A 26,348-nucleotide genomic window follows, 5' to 3' on the forward strand; every position below is an offset into this window, starting at 1 on the left:
CAAGTTGACTAACTTCTCTGTGCCTCAGTTCCCTCTTCCGTAAAATGGGGATGAAGACTGTGAGCCCCCCGTGGGACAACCTGATCACCTTGTAACCTCCCCAGCCCCCAGCGCTTAGAACAGTGCTTTGCACATAAAAAGTGCTTAATAAATGCCATTATTATTATTATTATTATTATTATTATTATTATTATTATTTCCAGCTCTCTCACCTTCCTTCAGAGCAGAAAGGGGAAAAAGGATCTAGATGGGTATTGTGAAGATGTCAAGAGTTGGGGCAGGTTAAGATGATGGGGCAGGTCATGGGTACGGAGAGAAAACAGAATGTCTACACATAGTAGAGGAGTATGGTCACCAATTTATCTGGTTGAATTGGAAGAAATCTATTTGGGGCATGATGGAAAGCAACTTTATGGAATAATGATCTATCAATCAATCGGTGGTATTGATTGAGTGCTTACTGTGTGCAGAGCATTGTACCAAGATCTTGGGAGAGTACGGCACAGCAGAGTTGGTAGATACGTTCCCTGCCCGCCAGCATTTTACAGTCTGGAGCAGAAGACAAAAATTAAAAGAAATTATGGATATGTACATTAAGTGCAGTGGCCCTGAGGGGGTGAAAAACTCATGCTTAAAGGGGACAGATGCCAAATGCATAGGCAATGCAGGGAGCAGGGGAACTGAAAGCTTAGTCAGGGAAGACCTCTTGGAGGAGATGTGATTTTCGTGATAATCATCATTGTGGTATTTGTTAAGTGCTTATTGGGTGTCAAGCACTGTACCAGTAATAGCAATTGTGGTATTTGTTAAGTGACCACTATGTGCCAAGTACTGCTCTAAACCCTGGAGTAGATGCAAGATAATCAGGTCCCACTTGGGCCTCCCAATCTAAGTAATAATGATAATAATAATAGATGCAAGATAATCAGGTCCCACGTGGGCCTCCCAATCTAAGTAATAATAATAATAATAATAATAATAATAATAATAATGGCATCTATTAAGCACTTACTATGTGCAAAGCACTGTTCTAAGCGCTGGGGAGGTTACAAGGTGATCAGGTTGTCCCACGGTGGGGCTCACAGTCTTAATCCCCATTTTACAGATGAGGGGAACAGGTACTGGATCTGCCACATGTCTGCTGTGTGACCTTGGGCAAGTCACTTAACTTCTCTGAGCCTCAGTTCCCTCATCTGGAAAATGGGGATTAAGACCGTGAGCCCCACATTGGACAACCGGATCATCTTGTATCCCCCCAGTGCTTAGAGCGGTGCTTGGCACATAGTAAGCGCTTAACAAATGCCATTATTATTATTATTATTATTATCCTCATTTTGCAGATAAGGGAACTGAGGGACAGAGAAGTTAAGAGTCTTCTTTAAGGCACAAAGCACAGAAGTGGTGGAGGCAGAATTAGAACCCAGGTCCTCTGACTCCTGCTCCTGCTCTTTCCACTAGGCTATGCTGCTTTAACTTTGAAGATGGGGAGAGTGGTGGGCTGTCATACATATCTAGGGGGAGAGAGTTCCAGGCCAGAAGGAGGATGTAAAAAAGGGGTCAGTGGTGATATAGGTGAGTTGGCATGAAGCTGGTTTGGAGTGGGAAATCAGGAAGGTAATAATAATAATAATGATGGCATTTATTAAGCGCTTACTATGTGCAAAGCACTGTTCTAAGCGCTGGGGAGGTTACAAGGTGATCAGGTGGTCCCACGGGGGGCTCACAGTCTTAATCCCCATTCTCCAGATGAAGGAACTGAGGCCCAGAGAAGTGAAGTGACTTGCCCAAAGTCACCCAGCTGACAATTGGCAGAGCCGGAATTTGAACCCATGAACTCTGACTCCAAAGCCCGGGCTCTTTCCACTGAGCCACACTGTAAGTGATTGAGTGCTTGTTTTAGGAGGTACAGGGGAAGCAGATGGGCTGACGTTCTGTCGCCAAAGGGCTTGGAAGACAACGCAGAAAGGGAAAGGCAACCAGGTGATATCATGCTGTGGCATTGAATAACTGCCATTTTCTTCCCCTTCAAAGACCTAGTAATGCCCTCCCATAAATATGGGCCAGCTAAGGTAGCTGAAGAAGAAGTATTCCTTTTCCTTTTCCATAATGAGAAGCAGCATGGCTCAGTGGGAAGAGCCCGGGCTTGGGAGTCAGAGGTCGTGGGTTCAAATCCCGGCTCTGCCACTTTCAATCAATCAATCAGTCAATCGTATTTAGTGAGCACTTACTGTGTGCAGAGCACTGTACTAAGCACTTGGGAAGTACAAGTTGGCACTTGTCTGCTGTGTGACCTTGGGCAAGTCACTTAAGTTCTCTGAGCCTCAGTTCCCTCATCTGTAAAATGGGGATGAAGATTGTGAGCCCCACGTGGAACAACCTGATCACCTTGTATCCCCCCAGTGCTTAGAACAGTGCTTGGCACATAGTAAGTGCTTAACAAATGCCGTCATTATTATTATTATTATTTCAAAGGCTATGAATGATTGAAAGAGCAGAACAAAGCTTTTTTTTTTAAAGGATTGTATGGGCTTGGAGGAGATATTTGATTTTTACCTTTGAATAAAGAGGATATGATTTGGTAGAAAAGCCTAGCCAAACTCTTCTGGTAACAAAGTGACCCAGTCAGCTAGTCTGCAACATTTTAGTTCAGGCTCACTTATATGCTCAAATATTGTATGCTCCATAAATCAATTAATGGTATTTACAGAGCACTTTACAAAGCGCTTGGTCAACTCCAACAGATGCAAGACATAATAATAATAATAATAATAATAATAATAATGGCATCTGTTAAGGGCTTACTATATGCAAAGCACTGTTCCAAGCACTGGGAAGGATACACGATGATGAGGTGAAGTTGTCCCACTTGGGGCTCACAGTCTTAATCCCCGTTTTCCAGATGAGGGAACTGAGGCACAGAGAAGTGACTTGCCCAAAGTCACACAGCTGACAAGTGGCGGAGCCGGGATTTGAACCCATGAACTTTGGCTCCCAAGCCCGGGCTCTTTCCATTGAGCCACGCTGTTTCTCATATTTTCCCTGCCTTCAAGGAGCTCACATACAAATACTCCATTATACCAATTCATTCATTCATTCAATCGTATTTATTGAGCGCTTACTGTGTGCAGAGCACTGTACTACTAATTGTTAACTAATTACTCAGTTACCTCAAAGGTCTTGGAGGGCAGAGAACTCGTTCCTTGTCTCTGCCATACTTGTTTTGTTTTGTTGTCTGTCTCCCCCTTTGACTGTGAGCCCGTTGTTGGGTAGGGACCGGCTCTATATGTTGCCGATTTGTACTTCCCAAGAGCTTAGTACAGGAATAGGATTGAATGAATGAATGAACATATACTATATCGAGTCCTTCACACTCAGTAGGCATTCAGTAAGTTCTGCTGATACTGAATTTGTATCTGTCTTTGCGGATGTCATCGAGACATTGCACATTGTCTAACCTTGCCTGTGAAAATACAATAGTAGGCCCTGTTCACTGTGAGCCCCACGTGGGACAGGGACTGTGTCCAACCTGATTATCTTGTCCCTGCCCAGCATATAGAACAGTCCTTGGCATTCATTCATTCATTCAATCGTATTTATTGAGCGCTTACTGTGCGCAGAGCACTGTACTAAGCGCTAGGGAAGTCCAAGTTGGGAACACATAGAGACAGTCTCTACCCAACAGTGGGCTCACAGTCTGCACTTTATAGTAACTGTCTTGTCTTAGGCTGTCGAGTCATCTCCAACCCATAGTGACGCCATGGGCACATCTCTCCCAGAATGTCTCACCTCCACTGGCAATCGTTCTGCCCTACTGAGAGCTCACCTCCTCCAGGATTCCTTCCCAGACTGAGCCCCTTCCTTCCTCTCCCCCTCGCCCCCCTCTCCATCCCCCCATCTTACCTCCTTCCCTTCTCCACAGCACCTGCATATATGTATATATGTTTGTACATATTTATTACTCTATTTTACTTGTACATATCTATTCTATTTATTTTATTTTGTTAGTATGTTTGGTTTTCTTCTCTGTCTCCCCCTTTTAGACTGTGAGCCCACTGTTGGGTAGGGACCGTCTCTATGTGTTGCCAACTTGGACTTCCCAAGAGCTTAGTACAGTGCTCTGCATACAGTAAGCGCTCAATAAATGCGATTGATTGATTGATTGATTGATTGGTATGTCCATGGGGTTTTCTTGGCAAAAATACAGAAGTGGTTTGTCACTGCCTCCTTCCGTGTGGTTAGCTTGAGTCTCTGCCCTCGATTTTCTCCCGTGCCGCTGCGGCCCAGCACAGGTGAGTTTCGACTTGTAGCAAATCGCCTTCCACCCACTAGCCACTGCCCAAGCTAGGGATGAAATGGCTCTGCCTCTGCTTGACTCTCCCTCCCAAGACTGGTAGAGTACTGGAACTCTCCAGGTCTGACCCTAAGAAGGGGATAATAATTGTAATATTTGTTAAGTGCTCACCAGGTACGAAGCACAGGCGTCCATGGCAGGTAATTAGGTTATACCTGGTCCCTGTCCCAGCTGAGGCTCATAGTCTAAGCGGGAAGGGGAACAGGAATTTCATCTCCGTTTTACAAATGAGGAAACTGAGGTACAGAGAAGGTGACTCGCCCGAGGTCGCACAGCATGCAAATGACAGACCAGACCTAAGAACCCCAATCCCCTGATTCCCATGCTCTTTCCACTAGATCACACTGATTCTCCTCTGCTCTTGAGAGAGTACAGTAGAATTATTTAACATGGTTCTTAGCTTTAAGGCCGTTACAATCAAGTAGAAGAGACAGAGTCTAGGACAAATTGCCAGCAGGAGAGAGTGGTAGAGAATGAAGATATATTCATAAATGCAATATTAGGGAACGAGTACCCAAATGATGCAGCAGTTGCGGGAGTGGGGAAGAAACTCACTTGGTAACCATAAGAAAAGAATAATGTTCATGAGGAGTTGCATAAATTAATCAATCATATTTATTGAGCGCTTACTGTGTGCAGAGCACTGTACTAAGCACTTGGGAAGTACAAGTTGGCAACATATAGAGACAGTCCCTACCCAACAGTGGGCTCACAGTCTAGAAGGGGGAGACAGAGATCAAAACCAAACATATTAACAAAATAAAATAAATAGAATAGATATGTACAAGTAAAATAAATTAATTAATTAATAGAGTAATAAATACGTACAAACATATACACATATATATGAATGCAAAGTCCACAATGGGTTACTAGAAGAAAGGTTAGGGAATTTAGATGTGAATTAGAAAATTTAGAACTCTATCTATTAGGATCATTGTCAAGGAAGGCTACCAGATAATCAGTGAATGGTATTTATGGAGCTCTTACACCGTGCAAAGTCCTGCACTTGTGAGAGTTCAGTAATAATAATAATAAATATTGATGGTATTTGTTAAGCACTTCGTGCCAAGCACTGTTCTAAGCACTGGGGTAGATACAAGATTATCCCATGTGGGGCTCATGGTCTTAATCCCCAATTTACAGATGAGGTAACTGAGGCACAGAGAAGTTAACTGGCTTGCCCAAGGTCACACAGCAGAAAAGGGGCAGATCCAGGATTAGAACCCACCCCCTCTTGTGGCTCAGTGGAAAGAGCCCGGGCTTTGGAGTCAGAGGTCATGAGTTCAAATCCTGGCTCCGCCAATTGTCAGCTGTGTGACTTTGGGAAAGTCACTCAACTTCTCTGCGCCTCAGTTCCCTCATCTGTAAAATGGGGATTAAGACTGTGAGCCCCACGTGGGACAACCTGATCACCTTGTAACCTCTCCAGTGCTTAGAACAGTGCTTTTGCACATAGTAAGTGCTTAATAAGTGCCATTATTATTATTATTATTATTATCTTCTGACTCCCAAACCCGTGCTCTTTCCACTAAGCCAAGCTGCTTCTCTACAGTAAGCAGACTCAGGGAGTTTACAATCCACCATCACTCAGTTTCCCCAAGCATCTTGTTGCCACTGTTGGAAGCAGAACATTGTGTTTGGTAGCTCATTAGTCTGATCTGGTGATTACACTGCTTCTCAAGAGAAGCAGCATAGCTCAGTGGAAAGAGCACGGGCTTGGGACTCAGAGGTCATGGGTTCAAATCCCGGTACTGCCACTTGCCGGCTGTGTGACTTTGGGCAAGTCGCTTCACTTCTCTGTGACTCAGTTACCTCATCTACAAAATGGGGATTAAGACTGTGAGCCCCACCTGGGGCAACCTGATAACCTTAGATCTCCACCAGCGCTTAGAACAGTGCATAGCACATAGTAAGCGCTTAACAAATACCATCGTTATTATTCTTGTTAGCATGGCCTAGCGAGAAGCAGCTTGGCCTAGTGGAAAAAGCATAGGCTTGGGAGTCAAAAGACCTGAGTTCTAATCCCTGCTCCACCACTTGCCTGTTGGGTAAACTTGGGAAAGTCACTTTGCTTCTCTGGGCCTCAAATCCTCTTCTTAAAGAAGCAGCGTGGCTCAGTGGAAAAGAGCCCGGGCTTTGGAGTCAGAGGTCATGGGTTCAAACCCCGGCTCCGCCAGTTGTCAGCTGTGTGACTTTGGGCAAGTCACTTAACTTCTCTGTGCCTCAGTTACCTCATCTGTAAAATGGGGACTAAGACTGTGAGGCCCACGTGGGACAACCTGATCACCTTGCAACCTCCCCAGCGTTTAGAACAGTGCTTTGCACATAGTAAGTGCTTAATAAATGCCATTATTATTATTATTTTTACAGATGAGGAAACAGATACGTCTTCTCCCTCCTGCTTTGACTGTGAGCCCTATGTGGGGCAGGGACTGCATCCAACCTGTTTATCTTGTATCTCCCCCAGGGCTTTAGAACAGGTCTTGACTCAAAAGGGCTTAAAAAATGCCATAATCATTACAAAAAAATTGTTACTATTACATCTTGTTCTTGCCACAACCAAATCAAAAGCTCGCTCTCTTCCTCCCTTCAAAGCCCTACTGAGAGCTCACCTCCTCCAGGAGGCCTTCCCACACTGAGCCCCCTCCTTCCTCTCCCCACAGCACCTGTATGTATGTTTGTACAGATTTATTACTCTATTTATTTTACTTGGACCTATTTACTATCTATTTATTTTATTTTATTAACATGTTTTGTTGTCTGTCTCCCCCTTCTAGACTGCGAGCCCGTTGTTGGGCAGGGACCGTCTCTCTATGTTACCGACCTGCACTTCCCAAGCGCTGAGTACAGTGCCCTGCGCACAGTAAGCGCTCAATAAATGCGATTGAACGAATGAATGAATGAATGACAGTAAGAGCTCAATAAATACGATTGAATGAATGAATGACTGAAAAGCAGAAGTCTGTGAACCGCAGACACGACTACAGTGTTTGCCGTGAGAGAAAAGGGTAGAATAATGTCAATATTTCTCCAAATGACATTTGCTTCCTCTTTCCTGCGGATTTCTTTGGCATAAGGAGAATACCCAGGAGAAGGAGCTAATAATGCTGAAGCCCCAGATGGCACCCAGTGTCCAGGGCAACGGACGAACTCAAGATCTTGTATTTCGTTCAGCTCTTTAGAAGAACCCTCCAGAACCCCAGCTCCGGGCATTGCCAATGTGCCCTTCCCCCTCGTGCTTTTAACTTATTTTTCTGGTTTCTTCTAGGGTGCTCCGTCAGTTCCCGGGGGTCCAGCAGCAGCTGGAAGCGCACCGAGGGGCTGCCATGATGGCGGGGGCATCGGTGAAGGTGGCAGTGAGAGTGCGGCCCTTTAATTCCCGTGAAATGAGCCGGGATTCGAAATGCATCATCCAGATGACGGGCAGCACTACCAGTGAGTAACGGCGAGCCATCCAGCTCCTTTTACGGTCTTGTGAGAGTTGAGGAATGAAGACAGATTTCTCTTTTTCTCTGTTTCCTGCTGGCAGTGATGGCCGTGGGTCTACTGTCGAGCAGATTCCTAACTGGGGGATTTACCCCTTTCTTCTCTGGAAATTCAGGATTCCAGAGAGAGGGAGAAGTTCCACTCAACTCTTGATCACCAGCCTGCGTGGGGGTAGGGGTCGGATGGGTAATTGAAAATCAGTGAGACTACCAAAACTTCATCGAGGCTTGACACTTCAACCTCTTCACCAGTCAAAAATGCCTTCCAGAATTGCAAAGAACAAAAGCAATCAATTTGATGGCAGCCTCCTCTCTCTAGGGTAGCTTCTTGCAGCCAAGGCGATGGCTAAAACATCGATGGGAGAAGATTCCTAGGCTAAAATAATGATAATTGTGATATTTGTTAAGCACTTACTATGTACTAAGCCCTGGGTTGGCTACAAATAACTCAGGCTGGATTCAGTCCTTTCCCACATGGAGAAGCAGCGCGGCTCAGTGGAAAGAGCACAGGCTTTGGAGTCAGAGGTCAGGGATTCAAATCCAGGCTCCGCCAATTGTCAGCTGTGTGACTTTGGGCAAGTCACTTCACTTCTCTGGGCCTCAGTTCCCCCATCTGTAAAATGGGGATTAAGACTGTGAGCCCCCCGTGGGACAACCTGATCACCTTGTAACCTCCCCAGCGTTTGAAACAGTGCTTTGCACATAGTGAGCGCTTAATAAATGCCATCATTATTATTATTATGGGGCTCACAATTTCAATCCCCACTTTACAGATGAGATAACCGAGGCACAGAGAAGTGACGTGACTTGCCCAAGATCATATAACACATAAGAGGCAGAGTTGGGATTAGGAAGCGTGGCCTTCTGAATCCCAGGCCCGTGCTCTAACTGCTATACCATGCTGCTAAAACCCAGAAGGACATAGTATAGTGCTAGTAATAATAATAATTGTGGTATTTGTAAAGCACTTACTATGTTCCAGGCACTGTATTAAGCACTGGGGTAGATACAAACAAATCAGTCTGGACGCATTCCCTGTCCCACATGGGGCTCACAGTCTTAATCCCTATTTTCCCTATTGAAGCCCTATTCCCTATTTCCCTATTGTGAACCTAAAGGTTCACAATTATTCCTTTAATCCCTAGGGAAGCAGCGTAGCTCAGTGGAAAGAGCCGGGGCTTTGGAGTCAGAGGTCATGGGTTTAAATCCCGGCTCCGCCAATTGTCAGCTGTGTGACTTTGGGTAAGTCACTTAACTTCTCTGTGCCTCAGTTACCTCATCTGTGAAATGGAGATTAGGACTGTGAGCCCCACATGGGACAACCTGATCACCTTGTAACTTCCCCAGCGCTTAGAACAGTGCTTTGCACATAGGAAGCGCTTAATAAATGCCATTATTATTATTATTAGTTTACAGATGAGGCACCTGAAGTACAGAGAAGTGAAGTGACTTGCCCAAGGTCACACTGCAGACAAGTGGAAGAGCAGGGATTAGAACCCAGGTCGTCTAACTCCCAAGCCCATGCCTTCTAAACTAGGCCATGCTGCTTCTCGTAATTGCTTAGTACAGTGCTCGGCACACAGTAAGTGCTCAATAATAATGTTGATATTTGTTAAGCGCTTACTATGTGCCAAGCACTGTTCTAAGTGCCGGGATAGATACAGGTTTATCAGGTTGCCCCACGTGGGACTCACAGTCTTAATCCCCCTTTCACAGATGAGGTAACAGGCAGTAACAGGCACAGAGAAGTCAAGAGACTGTGAGCCCACTGTTGGCTAGGGACCGTCTACTTCCCAAGCGCTTAGTACAGTGCTCTGCACACAGTAAAAGCTCAATAAATATGATTGAATAAATGAAAAGAGACTTGCCCAATGTCACACAGCCGACAAGTGGCGGAGTCTGGATTCGAACCCCCGACCTCCACCTCCCAAACCCCAGCTCTTTCCACTGAGCCACGCCGCTCAATAAATGCTACTGACTGATTTAAAAGGAGAAGGATTCAAGATAATCAACAGAGGGGCCGAACTGCTCCAGAAACTCCAATCCTGGGGTTAGGATGGAACTTAAGAAATAATCAATCAATCTGTGGCATTTATGGAGCAATTACTGTGTGCAGCACTTGAGAAAATACATGACAATAGAGTTGGAAGACACAATCCTCACCCACAAGGAGCTTACAGTGATTTGTCCCAATGTCTCCAGCACCTAAACCATCCACTTCTGCTATTTGCTCTTCGCTCGAACCCTGAAGAGACGTTCAAAAATGTATATTAATTTTCCCACCTCTTAGTTGTAGGATCATTGGACTCAGGAACAAGTTAGTTCCAGTTTCCATCACATTTTGTTGTGCCGCTGGTTCCTTGTCAACTTTGTCAAAACATTCATTCATTCATTCATCCATGTTGCCAACCTGTACTTCCCAAGCGCTTAGTACAGTGCTCTGCACACAGTAGGCGCTCAATAAATACGATTGAATGAATGAATGAATGAAATTCAGTCGTATTTATTGAGCGCTTACTGTGTGCAGAGCGCTTGGGAAGGACAAGTTGGCAACATATAGAGACGGTCCCTACCCAACAGTGGGCTCACGGCCTCTGTCAGGGACACAGGAGCAAAGGGAAGGGAAGCAGCATGGCCTAGTGGAAAGACCAAGGGCCTCGGAGTCAGAAGTCCTGGGTTCTAATCCCGCTCCTTCACTTACCAGCTGGGTAACCTTGGTCAAGTCCCTGAACTTCTCTGTGCCTCAGCTCCCTCAACTGTAAAATGGGGATTCAATTCCTGTCCTCCCCCTAGGAATGTGAGTTCCATGTGAGACCATGCAGCTACCCCAGCGCTTGGTATACAGTAAGTGCTTAATAGTTGTCATTATTATTATTGTTAATATATTTATCAATATCAAACCATTAGCTCATCCAAAGGCTCCGTGCTACTTCCCCCTCTCTGCGTCATCAGGGTTCTGGGCAGCGGTTTCACTCCATTAAGTGCAGGGAGCCAAGATGGAAAGGTTTATAGAAGAAAGGTGAGAGGGAGAGAAAAGATTAGCATTAGAGGAGGAGGGGAAGGAGGCTGAGAGAAAAATAGCTTCCTCTTCAGCCCTGTGAAGAACTCAGAAGTGAGGCTGATGAGACAATTCTAACGGAAACCGCTGTTTTCAATTTACCTCAGGGGTCTCCTCCATTTTTATTCAGTTTACATCACATACCAAGTCCTCAGGTGGTTGTGTGGTTGTGTGGTTGTGTGGTTGTCCTCCAGGAGGCCTTCCCAGACTGAGCCCCTTCCTTCCTCTCCCCTTCGTCCCCCTCTCCATCCCCCTCATCTTACCTCCTTCCCTTCCCCACAGCACCTGTATATATGTATATATGTTTGTACATATTTATTACTCTATTTATTTATTTATTTTACTTGTACATATCTATTCTATTTATTTTATTTTGTTAGTATGTTTGGTTTTGTTCTCTGTCTCCCCCTTTTAGACTGTGAGCCCACTGTTGGGTAGGGACTGTCTCTATATGTTGCCAACTTGTGCTTCCCAAGCGCTTAGTACAGTGCTCTGCACACAGTAAGTGCTCTATAAATACGATTGATTGATTGATTGATTGATTGATTGTGTGGCCTCGGTGGCATCCATCCTACACTGAGAGGCAAGGATCCAATGATGGTTCATTGTCCTCGGTTTATTTGTCAGACTGAGATGACAGTGAATTGGAGAAATCTCCCTGTCTCTCAAAAGAGACTTTTCTCCCTCTGTAAATGCCTTTTACGTCTTTCTTGGCCCTAAATCTCCCTGTCTCTCAAAAGAGACTTTTTCTCCCTCTGTAAATGTCTTTTACGTCTTTCTTGGCCCTGCTGGCTCCCTAAAGTTCATTCATTCATTCATTCAATCGTATTTGTTGAGCACTTACTGTGTGCAGAGCACTATACTAAGCGCTTGGGAAGTACAAGTTGGCAACATATAGAGACGGTCCCTACCCAACAGTGGGCTCACAGTCTAGAAGGGGGAGACAGAGAACAAAACAAAACATATTAACAGAATAAAATAAACAGAATAAATATGTACAAGTAAAATAAATAACTAGAGTAATAAATCTGTACAAACATATATACATATATACAGGTGCTGTGGGGAAGGGAAGGAGGTAAGGCAGGGGGGATGGAGAGGGCAGGAGGGAGGAGGGAAATGACTTGCCCAAGGTCACACAGCAGGCGAGTGGCAGGCACGGAATGAGAATCCAGGACCTTCTGGCTTCCAGGGCCACGCTCCATCCACTAAGCCAGCAACTCTGACCTTCTCCTTCACCCTCTCTCTGGCATGGGTAGAAGGGCTAGAGGAGTTTGTGGTCAATCACTGAATGGTATTTATCGAGCGCTTACTATGTGCACAGCACTGTATTAAGCATTTGAATGAGAACAATACAACAGAGTTAGCAGACACATCCCCTCTCAGGGAGCTTTCAGTCTAGAATCCCTTCTTTTTTATGGTACTGGCATTTACTATGTGCCACATAGTCACATTCAAAGGGCAGTTCTACTTTTGGATTCTCTTTTATCTCCTGGATTTGAAGGTCTTTATTTTTAAATAGATTTCAGGAGCGAGAAAAAGTGAACCTCGGGGTAGTTTTAAAAAAGAGATCTCTCTTCTCCTGGACTATAGCTTGCACAACCCAAATTCTTATAAAGACTCATATTTTAAATACTTCAGATTGCTAAACTTGCTTCTTCTAGACTGTGAGCCCACTGTTGGGCAGGGACCGTCTCTATGTGTTGCCAACTTGTACTTCCCAAGTTCCTAGCACAGTGCTCTGCACACAGTAAGCGCTCAATAAATACGATTGATTGATTGATTAGCATAGTGTCTGTAAATTGTGTCCCCGTCGATATAGAGCACGGGCCTGGGAGTTGGAAGGTCGTGGGTTCTAATTCCGGCTCCGCCACTTGTCTGCTGTGTGACCTTGGGCAAGTCACTTCACTTCTCTTGGAGAAGCAGCGTGGCTCAGTGAAAAGAGCACTGGCTTTGGAGTCAGAGGTCATGGGTTTAAACCCCGGCTCCACCAATTGTCAGCTGTGTGACTTTGGGCAAGTCACTTATCTTCTCTGGGCCTCAGTTACCTCATCTGTAAAATGGGGATTAAGACTGTGAGCCCCCTGTGGGACAACCTGATCACCTTGTAACCTCCTCAGCACTTAGAACAGTGCTTTGCATATAGTAAACACTTAATAAATTCCATCATTATTATTATTATTATTCTCTGGGCCTCAGTTATCTCATCTATAAAATTATTGAATGGGGATTAAGACTGTGAACCTCCTGTGGGCCAACTTGATTACCTTGTATCTACCCCAGTGCTTAAAATAGTGCTTGGCACATAGTAAGCGCTTAGCAAATACCATTTATTATCATTATTTCCTGTTTTAACTGAAAATTGTTCTCCTCCCTAAACTCCCTGTCCCTGAAGCTAGGGCCAGAAGAAGAAGAGGAAGAAGATGATCAGGATATTTGCCCAGAGTTCTGTGTAAGGCAGGGCCCCTTGTTTAGGCATTTATTGGCATTTATTAATTGGCATTTATTAATGTGAATATCTTTAAACTATATATTATAAATTATTTATATTAGTGTCTGTCTCCCCTTCGAGGCTATAAGCTCCTTATGGGCATGGAATGCGTCTGCTAATTCTGTTGCATTTTATTCTCCCAAGCGCTTAGTACAGTGCTCTACACACAGTATGTGCTCAATAAACTACATTGATCGATTGGTTGGGGCACTGGGGACTGCTTTCTGGCAGCAGGACTGTTGGCATGGATAGCCGCGGCCTTTATCAGATTAACAAACATTTCTGAGATTCCACATTTAAATAGCACTCTGGACAAGGTCATGTGTGCGGTTTGCGGAGGAGGTAAGAGCCAAGTCTGCCCTCAGCTTCCCCTGCCAAAGTAGCCATTTTGATATCGCTCTGAAGTAATCAACGGTATTTATTGAGTACTTACTATGTACGAAGCACTGTACTAAGCACTTGGGAGAGCACGGTGCCACAGAGTTGGAAGCCACAGTCCCCACCTACAATGAGCTGATAGTCTGGACTATCTCTATATGTTGCCAACTTGTACTTCCCAAGCGTTTAGTACAGTGCTCTGCACAGAGTAAGCGCTCAATAAATACGATTGAATAAATGAATTTACGAATGGAGGGGGAAAAGCTACACAAAATTTTACCGCAGTGCTGAAGATGAAAGCTGTTAAAATGCTTTTGAAACAATGATCAAATGGTAACAATCCGGTTTTCTGGGATGAGGTCACATATACCCACATTCACCTTCTTTTGTTGATATGGAGCGCAGCAAATCAGTGGGTTTTTTTCATTTCACCAGTCGAGCTGACGTTTCAACAACATTTTGAGAGATTGCTATCCTTTGTGTTTTTGCTGCCATTTCATTTACTTCCTGCACAATCAGCAGATTGGGCAACAGTGCCAGTTTGCTCTCTGGAGTTCTAACAGAGGCCCCACTCTTCCATGCTATTTGCTGAGGGGCAAGTCTGTGGTTTCGCTCGGCACCCAGAGATCCCTTGGCGTATTCAGGATAGTGATGAAGGGGACTTCTGGAATCAGAAGCAGGAGAAGCAGTGTGGCCTAGTGGAAAGAGCACGGGCCTGGAAATCAGGAGACCTGGGTCCCAAGCTCCATCACTTGTCCGCTATGTGACACTGGACAAGTCATGTCACTTTTCCGTGCCTCTGTTATCATTTCTGTAAAATGGGGATTAAGATTGTGAGCCCTACTTGGGATTCGGACTGGATTCCACCTGATTAGCTCGTGCTAACCCCAGTGCTTAGTACAATCAATCAATCAATCACATTTATTGAGCGCTTACTGTGTGCAGAACACTGTACTAAGCACTTGGGAAGTACAAGTTGGCAACATATAGAGACAGTCCCTACCCAACAGTGGGCTCACAGTCTAAAAGGTGGGCTCACAGTCTAAAAGTACAGTACAGTGCCTGGCACATAGTGAGTGCCTAACTAATACCGTTAAAAAAGGAACAAACCAGAGGCTATGCCCAACCCAATTATCTTCTATCCACTCTACGCTTAGTTCAATGTCTGGCACATAGAAAGGGTGTAACAAAAACAGTAAGAAAATAATTACAGTATTTGTTAAGTACTTACTATGTGCCAAGCTCTTGGTCTAATTGCTGTGGTACATATGAGGTAATTAAATACAAAAACACCCCCGACACCAGTCTGTACCTTCTGTCATTCAGACTGGCCTTTTATCTTCTCAGTGGCTCCCTGGTAGCCGACTCTAATTCACTTAAGATAACCTTTTTATCTGTCAGCTTCATTGTTTCCCCCAACCTTTCTATCTGGCGTTTATTTATTTATTTCATTTAGTTTTTATTTATATTTAGTTTATAAATAAACTCTATTTTATTAGTACATATTTAGTCTATTTTATTTTGTTAATATGTTTTGTTTTGTTCTCTCTCTCCCCCTTCTAGATTGTGAGCCCACTGTTGGGTAGGGACCGTCTCTATATTTACTTCCCAAGCGCTTAGTACAGTGCTCTGCACACAGTAAGCGCTCAATAAATACGATTGAATGAATGAACGAATGAATGGTGTGATTCTCCGAGATAGGTTAGCTTGGCTTTGCTTAGCCACCACCTCAAAATAAAATCTGAAACCTAGTGATGGTGTGGGATGTGAATCTGGGGGTTTCGAAGAACCAGATGTTAGCTTGCTTTGTTTGATTACTCTGTGGTAGGAAACAAAAAAAACAGAGGGAGAGAGGGAGAATTCTGGACAAGAAGCCTCTGTTTCACAAAAAATCCTTAACAAAGGAACACTGTGAAGAAGGTTGTTGTACCATTGTGTAGCATATAAAGAAGCTCAAGAGGCTTTATCCTGCCGGTTTGGGCTGACAGTTGTCTTGCTGACGAGGTCTCAGTAACAGTTAAGAAAAGGAAGCCATGCTGACAGAGCAACTCTGCCAAAACGGAAGAAAAATTTGAAATTTGCCAAACCAGAATTTGAAATGCTAGTGGTACTTTTAAAATGCCCACTCTTGCCATCTCAGGATTGAATCATGGCAGGCATTACTCAGCTATTATTATTTCTAAGGTGGCGTGGTTGAGTTTTCGGTCTCTTACTGAATCTGGCATTGGGGTGATTTGAGAGAAACTGTACAGATCAAATTCACATCTATTTGTCCCAAAGGAAGGTGTTCCTTCCCACGTTTTATGCAGTTTGAAAGTTAATGTTAATGCAGCAGCAAAGAGCCAATCTCTTTGAAAGGCAGTAAGAGAAATAGCCGCCATTATCAGACTCCTTTTACAGTACAGAGTCTTAGGGTCGTGCATAGTAGTGATATAATAATAATAATAATGGCATTTATTAAGCACTTACTATGTGCAAAGCACTATTCTAAGTGCTGGGGAGGTTACAAGGTGATCAGGTTGTCCCACGGGGAGGCTCACAGTCTTAATCCCCATTTTACAGATGAGGTAACTGAGGCCCAGTGAAGTGACTTGCCCAAAGTCACACAGCTGACAGTTGGCAGAGCCGGGATTTGAACCCATGACCTCTGACTCCAAAGCCCGGGCTCTTTCCACTGAGCCATGCTGCTATGATATTCATCGCATGTACCTGTTTTCCCTCCTAATTAGATTGCGAGCCTCATATGGGACAAGGACTGTGTCCTACCTGATTAATCTGTGTCTACCCCAATGCTTCGAACAGTGCTTGACACATAGTAAGACTTTACCAAATACCATAGTTTTCTGTAATTTATTTATTCATTATATTAATGTCTGTCTCCCCCTCTAGAATATAAGCTCACTGTTGTCAGGGAATGTCTCTCTTGTACTCTCCCAAGCGCTTAGTACAGTTCTTTGCAAACAGTAAGCTCTCAATAGACAGGATTGAAAGAATGATTACAAATATCGTAGTTTAACATTGTTTCCAAACCCATATTTGTGGCCCTTCTGAATAGTGTCTTTCTCCTGCCTTTTCACGATTGCTTCCTGCTGGGTTTACCTTTGGGCAAGTCATTTAACGTCTCTGTGCCTCAGTTACCTCATCTGTAAATGGGGATTAAGACTGTGAGCCCCAACTTGATCACCTGGTATCCTCCCCAGCACTTAGAACAGTGCTTTGCACATAGTAAGCGCTTAACAAATGCCATCAGTATTAGTATCATTTGGCTTAGTGGCGATGCTCCCCTCTAAGGCTGCTGTAGCTCAGAGTCTCTGCAAGTCCTGCTGTCTGCTAACCCTGCCAGATGAGCAGCAGGGAGAAGCAGGAGCAGCAGTGGGGAGAGAAACAAAGCCTGAGATTCTCTCCCTCACATCAATCATCATCATCATCAATCGTATTTATTGAGCGCTTACTGTGTGCAGAGCACTGTACTAAGCACTTGGGAAGTACAAGTTGGCAACATATAGAGACGGTCCCTACCCAATAGTGGGCTCACAGTCTAAAAATGTAGTGGTTATATCAACATTTCTGAGGGAATCGACTGTAGGGCTGGTACAAATGATGTCAGTGCATGGCTGAGGCAGGAAGATAGGGATATGCATTAATCACTGAGTGGGAGGTTTCTCCCATGTTTATGGACAGGGAAGATATCTCCTAATTCTCTTGTATTGTCCTCTCCCAAGCTCTGCACATAATAAGTGCTCAATAAATACCACTGATTGACTGATTGAAGTGTCAACTGAAAACTATATTACTGCCAAACAATTTTGCCTGTAGACAGGACCACTGCATTTCTTTAAACAGGTCTCCGTCCCACCCTGAGCCCATTTAGTTGATCAGCGGAGCTACTGGGTTCACCTCAGAATTTCCAGTCAAACAATCAATCAATCAATTATATTTATTGAGCGCTTACTGTGTGCAGAGCACTGTACTGATTAGCTCGTACTAACCCCAGTGCTTAGTACAGTGCCTGGCACATAGTGAGTGCCTAACTCATACCGTTAAAAAAGAAACAAACCAGAGACTATGCCCAACCCAGTTATCTTCTATCCACTCTATGCTTAGTTCAATGTCTGGCACATAGAAATGGTGTAACAAAAACAGTAAGAAAATAATAATTACAGTTTTTGTTAAGTACTTACTATGTGCCAAGCTCTGGTCTAATCGCTGTGGTACATATGAGGTAATTAAATACAAGTGCTTGGGAAGTACAAGTTGGCAACATATAGAGATGTTCCCTACCCAACAGTGGGCTCACAGTCTTAGCATGAGTCCCACTGGCAGCAGCATTCACAGATTCAGCTGGAGAATGGCGAGGCTGCTGATGTCCTCTCTATTTCTCTAGGATTTTTCAGACAGTGGTGACTAGTGTATAGGGACCTGAGTTGTGTCTTTATTGGAGATTATTCATCAATAGATACAGTCTGGACTTTTTCCTGGGTTGAAATGACCAGAATCTATAGAGCTATTAATCGAACTACAAGCTGCTTCATCGCGTTAAAAAAAAAAGGTCAAAAATACTAACTCTGTGACAATGACAGACGGCAGACAATCAGACCATTGAAATTCAAGATGCGAACTCTACAAGGCATTGCTATGCACCAGAGTGATTTCATTTTCCCAGGTCATGTATTTCGAGCCCTTTGTGTGTCTTGAAAAATAATTCACAGTCAAAAAGCATGTTGTTTTTTAGCTTTTCTGATTTCACTGTCAGGGTTAGCTTTGTCCTTTTGGGATTTATGAATGTAACTCTTTTCTCCAACGTAGCTCTGGCTCTGGGCCACCGATTAGACTGGAGTGAGGCCTGTATGGAACACAGAACTCTGTGTTAGCATCACTTTCTAAGCAAGTATTAGAGCAAGAATATCTGGCAGTTCAACCAGGGAAGGGTTGCTCTCCATGAACCAAAACTTGGGGCAGGTCAGATAATTCCCCAAGTGACAATTAGATCTAGGCACGAAGGCCTGTTTTATAAGCACACAGTGGGAAATAGTTAGGTCTTTACCACTGTATAGTAGTAATTGTATTGATTAATTGTATTTATTGAGGACTTACTGTATGCAGAAAGCTTGGGAGAGTACCAGTATATCAGAATCATATGATCCCTGCATACATGAGGCTTGATAAGTGCTTACTGTGTGCAAAGCTCTGTGCTAAGTGCTGGGAAAGACTACAGAGTGGGGAATTACACAGTTCCTGCTCCTTGGCGTAAAGGGGGGCACAATAATAATAATAATGATAATAAAAATGGTACTTGTTAAGCTCTTACAAAGTGCCAAACACTGTTCTAACCAATAGGGCAGATACAATTTAATCAGGTTGTACAAAGTCCCTGTCCCACAAGGGGCTCATACATTTAATCCCTTTTTTACAGATGAAGTAACTGAGGCCCAGAGAAGTTAAGTCTTCCCTAGTCATATCCCCCATTACCACCTCAGTACTGTTAATAGAAATAATTACGGTACTTGTTAAGCACTTACTATGTTCCAAGAGCTATACTAAGCCCTGGGGTAGACACAAGTTAAATCGGGTTGAACATAGTCCCTATCCCACATGGGGCTCACACACTTAATTTTTATTTTATAGATGACATAACTGAGGCCTAATATCACACGAAAGACTTGTGGCAGTGCCAGAACTAGAACCCAGGTCTTTCTGACTCCCGGGCCTGTGTTCTAACCACTAATAATATAATAATAGTAATAATAATAATAATAATAATGGCATTTGTTAAGCGCTTACTATGTGCAGAGCACTGTTCTAAGCACTGGGGGGGTTACAAGGTGATCAAGTTGTCCCATGTGGGGCTCACAGTCTTAATCCCCATTTAACAGATGAGGTAACTGAGGCTCAGAGAAGTTAAGTAACTTGCCCAAGGTCACATAGCAGACATGTGGTGGAGTTGGGATTCGAACCCATGACCTCTGACTCCAAAGCCCGGGCTCTTTCTACTGAGCCACGCTGCTTCTCCATACTGTTTTGGTATTTCTCACACAGTAGCATTTTATTCAAGCAGAAAGGCTAACAACATGCAAGAGGAAGATAATACTCCTGACAGAAGAGTCTAGACTGGTATAAAAACCTTGAGGCATTTGTTTTTTCTGGTTCTATGACAGGGATTCTGTCTGACCTGATTCTCTTATATTTAACCCAGCATTTAGTACAGTGGTCGGGAAGTGCTTAAAAATACCACAGTTAGTCCAATGCTGTGCCTGCTCCATATGGGGCTCACATTCTGAGTAGGAGGGAGGACAGGATGGAATCCCCATTTTACAGCTGAGAAAACTGAGGCACGGGAAAATTAAGTCACTTCCCAAAGGTCACCCAGTGGGTGACTTCAAAAATCTCCAGTGGCTACCAATCAATCTGCGCATCAGGCAGAAACTCCTCACCCTGGGCTTCAAGGCTGTCCATCCCCTGGCCCCCTCCTACCTCACCTCCCTTCTCTCCTTCTCCAGCCCAGCCCACACCCTCCACTCCTCTGCCGCTAATCTCCTCACCGTGCCTCATTCTCGCCTGTCCCGCCGTCAACCCCCAGCCCACGTCATCCCCCTGGCCTGGAATACCCTCCCTCTTCCCATCCGCCAAGCTGGCTCTCTTCCTCCCTTCAAGGCCCTACTGAGAGCTCACCTCCTCCAGGAGGCCTTCCCACACTGAGCCCCCTCCTTCCTCTCCCCCTCGCCCTCCTCTCCATCCCCACCATCTTACCTCCTTCCCTTCCCCAAAGCACTTGTAAATATGTATATATGTTTGTACATATTTATTACTCTATTTACTTATTTATTTTACTTGTACATATCTATTCTATTTATTTTATTTTGTTAATATGTTTGGTTTTGTTCTCTGTCTCCCCCTTCTAGACTGTGAGCCCACTGATGGGTAGGGACTTTCTCTATATGTTGCCAACTTGTACTTCCCAAGCGCTTAGTACAGTGCTCTGCACACAGTAAGCGCTCAATAAATACGATTGATTGATTGATTGATTGACTGATTGAGGTGACATAGCTGCAATTAGAATCCAGGTTTCCTGACTCCAGGTTTTGTGCTCTTTCCATTTGGCCAACCTGCTTCTCGACAACTGGTAGGCTGTCTTGATAGCATGAGTCCCAGCCTGCATACTTCGCTCCTCTGGTGCTAACCTTCTCACTGTGCTTCGATCTGGTCTATCTCGCCACCGACCTCTGGCCCATGTCCTACCTCTGGCCTGGAACGCTCTTCTCTCCTCAAATCCACCAGTCAATTACTCTCCCCTCTTTCAAAGCCTTACTGAACGCACATCTCCTCCAAGAGGCCTTCCCAGACTAAGCCCCACTTTTCCTCATCTCCCACTCCCTTCCCCATCACCTGACTCAATCCCTCTCTCCCCACCCCACAGCACTTATGTATATATTTGTACTTTTATTTATTTATATTGATGTCTGTTTACTTGTACTGATATCTGTCTCTCCCCCTCTAGTGTGAGCTCATTGTGGGCAGGGAATGTCTTTCTTTATTCCCGTATTGTACTTTCCCAAGTGCTTAGTACAGTGCTCCACATACAGTAAGTGCTCAGTAAATATGACTGACTTAATTAGTGAGTGCAAACGCACAGTTTTGGGGAAATAAAATTTATTAAGATGGCATTTATTAACCCAGCTCTAACCCAGATCTGAGAATTTCCTGTAGGTGGTGGATGAGGATTTGTTCTCATTCCTCCATTACTACATTATGATCTTAATGACAAATTGAAAGGTAAAGGAAAAGCCATTCAGAAAAACTATGAAGTTGCAAGAGTGAAGTGCTTGTACTGGGGCTAAAGGGACCAGATATTAACAAAAACCCACCAAACTCTTGGAAATTGATTCTCTGGGTTCATCAAAGGGGTTAATCTTCACAAGAAAGGAAAGCAGCAAGTCTTTTGAAATGTTCTCTGACATCAAAGTGTGTATAAGTCAGTCAGTTGTATTTATTGAGCACTTATACTTTGTGCAGAGCACTGCACTAAGCACTCGGGAGAGCGCAATATAACAATAAACGGATACATTCCCTTCCCATAGCAATGTTAGAGTCTAGAGGGGGAGACAGACATTAATAAATACATTACAGAAGCAGCATGGCTCAGTGGAAAGAGCCCGGGCTTTGGAGTCAGCGGTCATGGGTTCAAATCCCGGCTCCACCAGTTGTCAGCTGTGTGACTTTGGGCAAGTCACTTCACTCCTCTGGGCCTCAGTTACTTCATCTGGAAAATGGGGATTAAGACTGTGAGCCCCCCGTGGGACAACCTGATCACCTTGTAACCTTCCCAGGACTTAGAACAGTGCTTTGCACCTAGTAAGTGCTTAATAAATGCCATTATTATTATTATTATCTCCTGATTGGGATAGGAAGTGTTTAATAAATGTCATTATTATTATTATTATTATTATTATTATTATTATTATTATTATTATTATTGTGGGCTTTGATGTGAAACAAAGAGAGAAGGGACATATTTAATCTTGCAGGGCCTATCCCTAGCTTCTAGGCTGAGTCTGGGGAGTGATGGGGTGGAAAACTGTCTACAGGGCTTGGCATCCCAGTAGTCATGATTGGGTTATAAAAATCACCCCCCGAGGTGCCAACTTCATGGGCAGAAATGGGGCACATTCATCTCCATAGCTGTTTGAACTGGACTCACAACCTCACTCATCCCAGCTCCCTCATGAGACCAGAGAGTTTCCAGTTAAGTCTGAAAAGACCCAAAATGGCAGCTTTCTGACCAGTAGCTGTTTGAAACTTGACCTCTCCCACTCCCAATCTCCCCTGAATTTTCTGCCCACCAAGGTTGCATGTGCCCTCTTTCAGTTGCTTGGTTATCATTCATTCCATCATATTTATTGAGCTCTTACTGTGTGCAGAGCACTGTACGAAGCGCTTGGGAAGTACAAGTTGGCGACATATAGAGACAGTCCTTACCCTCATCCATTCTCCTCAGATTACGCACCATACAATGAAACATTACTTGTATAATAATAATAATAATGATGACATTTGTTAAGCACTTACTATGTGCAAAGCACTGTACTAAGTGCTGGGGAGGATATAAGGTGATCAGGGCGTCCCACTTGGGGCTCACAGTCTTAATCCCCGTTTTACAGATGAGGTCACTGAGGCTCAGAGAAGTTAAGTGATTTGCCCAAAGTCACACAGCTGACAAGTGGCGGAGCCGGGATGTGTGGCGGTAATTGAGGGGGAAACAATGCACAACCAAAAGGAAATCCACAGAATGGATAATGGTTATACAGCACTTACGTACCTATCCGTAATTAATTTGTACATATTAATGTCTGTCCACCCCCTAGCCTTTAAGCTCGTTGTGGGCAACCAACTCTCTATGTAGTAGTCTCCTAAGCGTTTAGCACAGTGCTCTGCACACAGTAAGTACTCCTTCAGTCATTCAATCGTACCGAGCGCTTACTGCGTGCAGAGAACTGTACTAAACGCTTGGGAAGCACAAGTTGGCAACATATAGAGACGGTCCCTACCCAACCGTGGGCTCACAGTCTAGAAGGGGGAGACGGAGAACAAAACAAAACATATTAACAAAATAAAATAAATAGAATAAACATGTACAAATAAAATAAATAAATAAATAGAGTAATAAATATGTACAAACATATATACATATATACAGATGCTGTGGGGAGGGGAAGGAGGTAAGGCGGGGGGATGGGGAGGGGGAATCAATAACTCAATCACTATGATTGCTTTATTGGCCCCGGGAGCCCAGAATAACAAAGAATACCCAAAACCTTTATTCCACCAGCCTATTGGTTCACAAATCTTTCATTTCCCAAATTTACATTATTGAGCTTTATAGGATAATTAAAGCAGTCAGATAAAGAGGGTTCGGAAGTGTAGTTCTCTCCTTTCCCCACCTCCTCTCTCCCTCATTCCTAGACAGTTTTAACAGCTTGGAATGCCACAGATAGTTGACTCTGTTACATTTCTGGGCTTTTAGCCTTGGCATTAATAACCCAAGGAATGAGAAATCTTGAATCTTAATATGCTGTGTCTTGAATTTGATTACAACTTCACCTCGAACTCTGTAATCATTGAGACTGATGTCGGGTGCACTAGAAGGACAGGGGTGAGGTTGTTTTGAGTGAATTGATTTTATGCTATCCATTTCTACCCAGGAGTCATTTCCACCCAGCTGTTCTTTGATAAGACTAAGCTTCCCATCTCCCACTGTACATTTTACCGATCATAAAAAAAAGTTGCAGAGAAAGTTCATTTTCCGGATGAATTACGTTCCTTTGGGCATGTAAAATGATGCCTTTTCCATAGTGCTTGCAATAGAAATTGGGCTTGTCTGGAAATAGCAAAGTGAGTTTTGGTGGGGGCTGCTTTCTAGAGGAGTAGATAAACTTCCAAGCCCGGTATTGTTCAGGTTAATGATACAGCATCACGCACAGAACTCCTTATTAGTTGAAACACATTATGTTTCCATGGCTTCCGTGGCTGTCTGTACATTGTGTCCCAGCAGACTTAGTGATATCATTAACCCGGGCTAGAAAATATTCTTCACCAAGAAATCAATGTCTCATCTTTTCTAGCCCTCTATATTTCTGGAGACAGCATGTAAATTATTTTCTCCCCACCATTCCTGCTTCATGAAGGATTCAATTTCTGCTCATCAATTTGTTTTCCCATCCTTCTAGCTGCCTCAATTCCCAGGTGTGGATCTTAGTTTTAAAAGGCCATTATTTCAGGAGACATTCTCCCATGCTTTCTGAACTGCACTAGGTTTAAGGATCTTGTCAAGTGAGGCTGGAGATTCCTGGAAATCTTACCTTGAATGAACAATTTCAGGGCTTCTCATTAGACAAGCAGTATGGCCTAATGGAGAAGCAGCGTGGCTCACTGGAAAGAGCCCGGGCTTTGGAGTCAGAGGTCATGGGTTCGAGTCCCAGCTCTGCCAATTGTCAGCTGTGTGACTTTGGGCAAGTCACTTAACTTCTCTGGGCCTCAGTTACCTCATCTGTAAGATGGGGATTAAAATTGTGAGGCCCCCGTGGGACAACCTGATACCCTGTAACCTCCCCAGCACTTAGAACAGTGCTTTGCACATAGTAAGCACTTAACAAATACCATCATTATTATTATTATTATGAATGGGGGAGTTGTTCTGACGACTTGACACCTGTCCACACATTTTGTTTTGTTGTTTGTCTCACCCTTCTAGACTGTGAACCCGCTGTTGGGTAGGGACCGTCTCTATATGTTGCCAACTTGTTCTTCCCAAGTGCTTAGTACAGTGCTCTGCACACAGTAAGCGCTCAATAAATACGATTGAATGAATAAATGAAAGGAGCACAAGCCTGGGAGTTAGAGGACTTGGATTCTAATTCCAACTCCACCCTTTGTGTGTTATGTGATCTTGGACAAGACACTTAAATTTTTTGTGGTTCAGTTACCTCATCTGTAGAAAAGGGGATTAAGACTTTCGATCCTATGTGGAACAGGGGGTGTGTCCGACCTGATTATCTTGTACCTACCCCAGGACTTTAATAGAGTCTGGTACATAGTAAGCACTTAACAAATACCATAAAAAATTGAATGTAATGTCCCACCTCATGTGGCAACAGCAGGAAAGGGTTGGTTTGACCTCATTCCTCTTCTCTCCAATCTTCTTTACAATGGGGAGAGGATTTCTAATGGGTAAATTGTCAAAATGCAGGCAGAACTATCACTGGACATAGCCCTGGCAACTAGCGATATCAATCAGTAACTTAGATCAGGTTGAGGAAAACTAGAGAATCCCTAGGGAAAAGGCATATCATTTGCAGAGAAGGCAAACATTACTGGAACCATCCAGTTGATAGTCCCTGAAGATTAAATTATAAACTTACCAGGAAGGGTTTCCATGGGAGTTACTTCTGAGGGTTGCAAGAGAATTTGGGGTGGCTAGAGAAGTTTAGATGAAAGCCTAAAATAAAAGCTTAGTTTAAACTCTTTTAGATATAGGTTCTGTTCCTTGAATAAGGGATGAAATGAGAGTAAGAACAAAATGATCACACCGAGTCCTAGATCATACAACACTTTCATTCAATCGTATTTATTGAGCGCTTACTGTGTGCAGAGCACCGTACTAAGCGCTTGGGAAGTACAAGTTGGCAACATATAGAGATGGTCCCTACCCAAAAGCAGGCTCACAGTCTAGAAGACCGTGTTACACATGTAGGTAACTCAACCTTTGGCCTTGGGGGCTTTTTAAATCACCTCGTTTTGGTTTCTTTGCTGTCTGGTTTCAGCCTTATTCTTCTCATTATCCTCTCCAAGGAGGACACACTGGTCAATTTGATATCCTTGGGTCCGTTCCCTAGCAACTGTTTCTTTCTGGAAAGTCTTCATCATTAATTCAGAACTCTAGTAGAACAAACACCATGGCAAAGAAGATATTTCTCTCCTCCCCACTTTTCCTCCCAAAGAACTTTCGGCCCAAATATGATTGTTCATTTTAAAGGATAGAGAAGGGAGATAGTTGCTTCTGTTGCATATGTGGGGAGATGCAAATGCTTA

The 26,348-nt window shown here is 43.9% G+C and overlaps 1 protein-coding gene across 24 annotated transcripts in view; it reads left to right on the forward strand.

The window, feature by feature from the left end:
- The window catches only part of KIF1A (kinesin family member 1A), a 189,699-nt gene that overhangs the window by 19,224 nt on the left and 144,127 nt on the right, over nt 1-26,348 (forward strand). For all 24 annotated transcript variants that reach the window (XM_038749685.1, XM_038749687.1, XM_038749691.1 and 21 more), the window contains exon 2: nt 7,623-7,789. In XM_038749685.1, coding sequence (XP_038605613.1) covers nt 7,681-7,789 — 109 coding nt within the window. In that variant the 5' untranslated portion in view covers nt 7,623-7,680. The remainder of the gene's footprint in view (nt 1-7,622; nt 7,790-26,348) is intronic.

This window comes from Tachyglossus aculeatus, chromosome 7 (assembly GCF_015852505.1).
Source record: "Tachyglossus aculeatus isolate mTacAcu1 chromosome 7, mTacAcu1.pri, whole genome shotgun sequence".
NCBI lineage: Eukaryota > Metazoa > Chordata > Mammalia > Monotremata > Tachyglossidae > Tachyglossus > Tachyglossus aculeatus.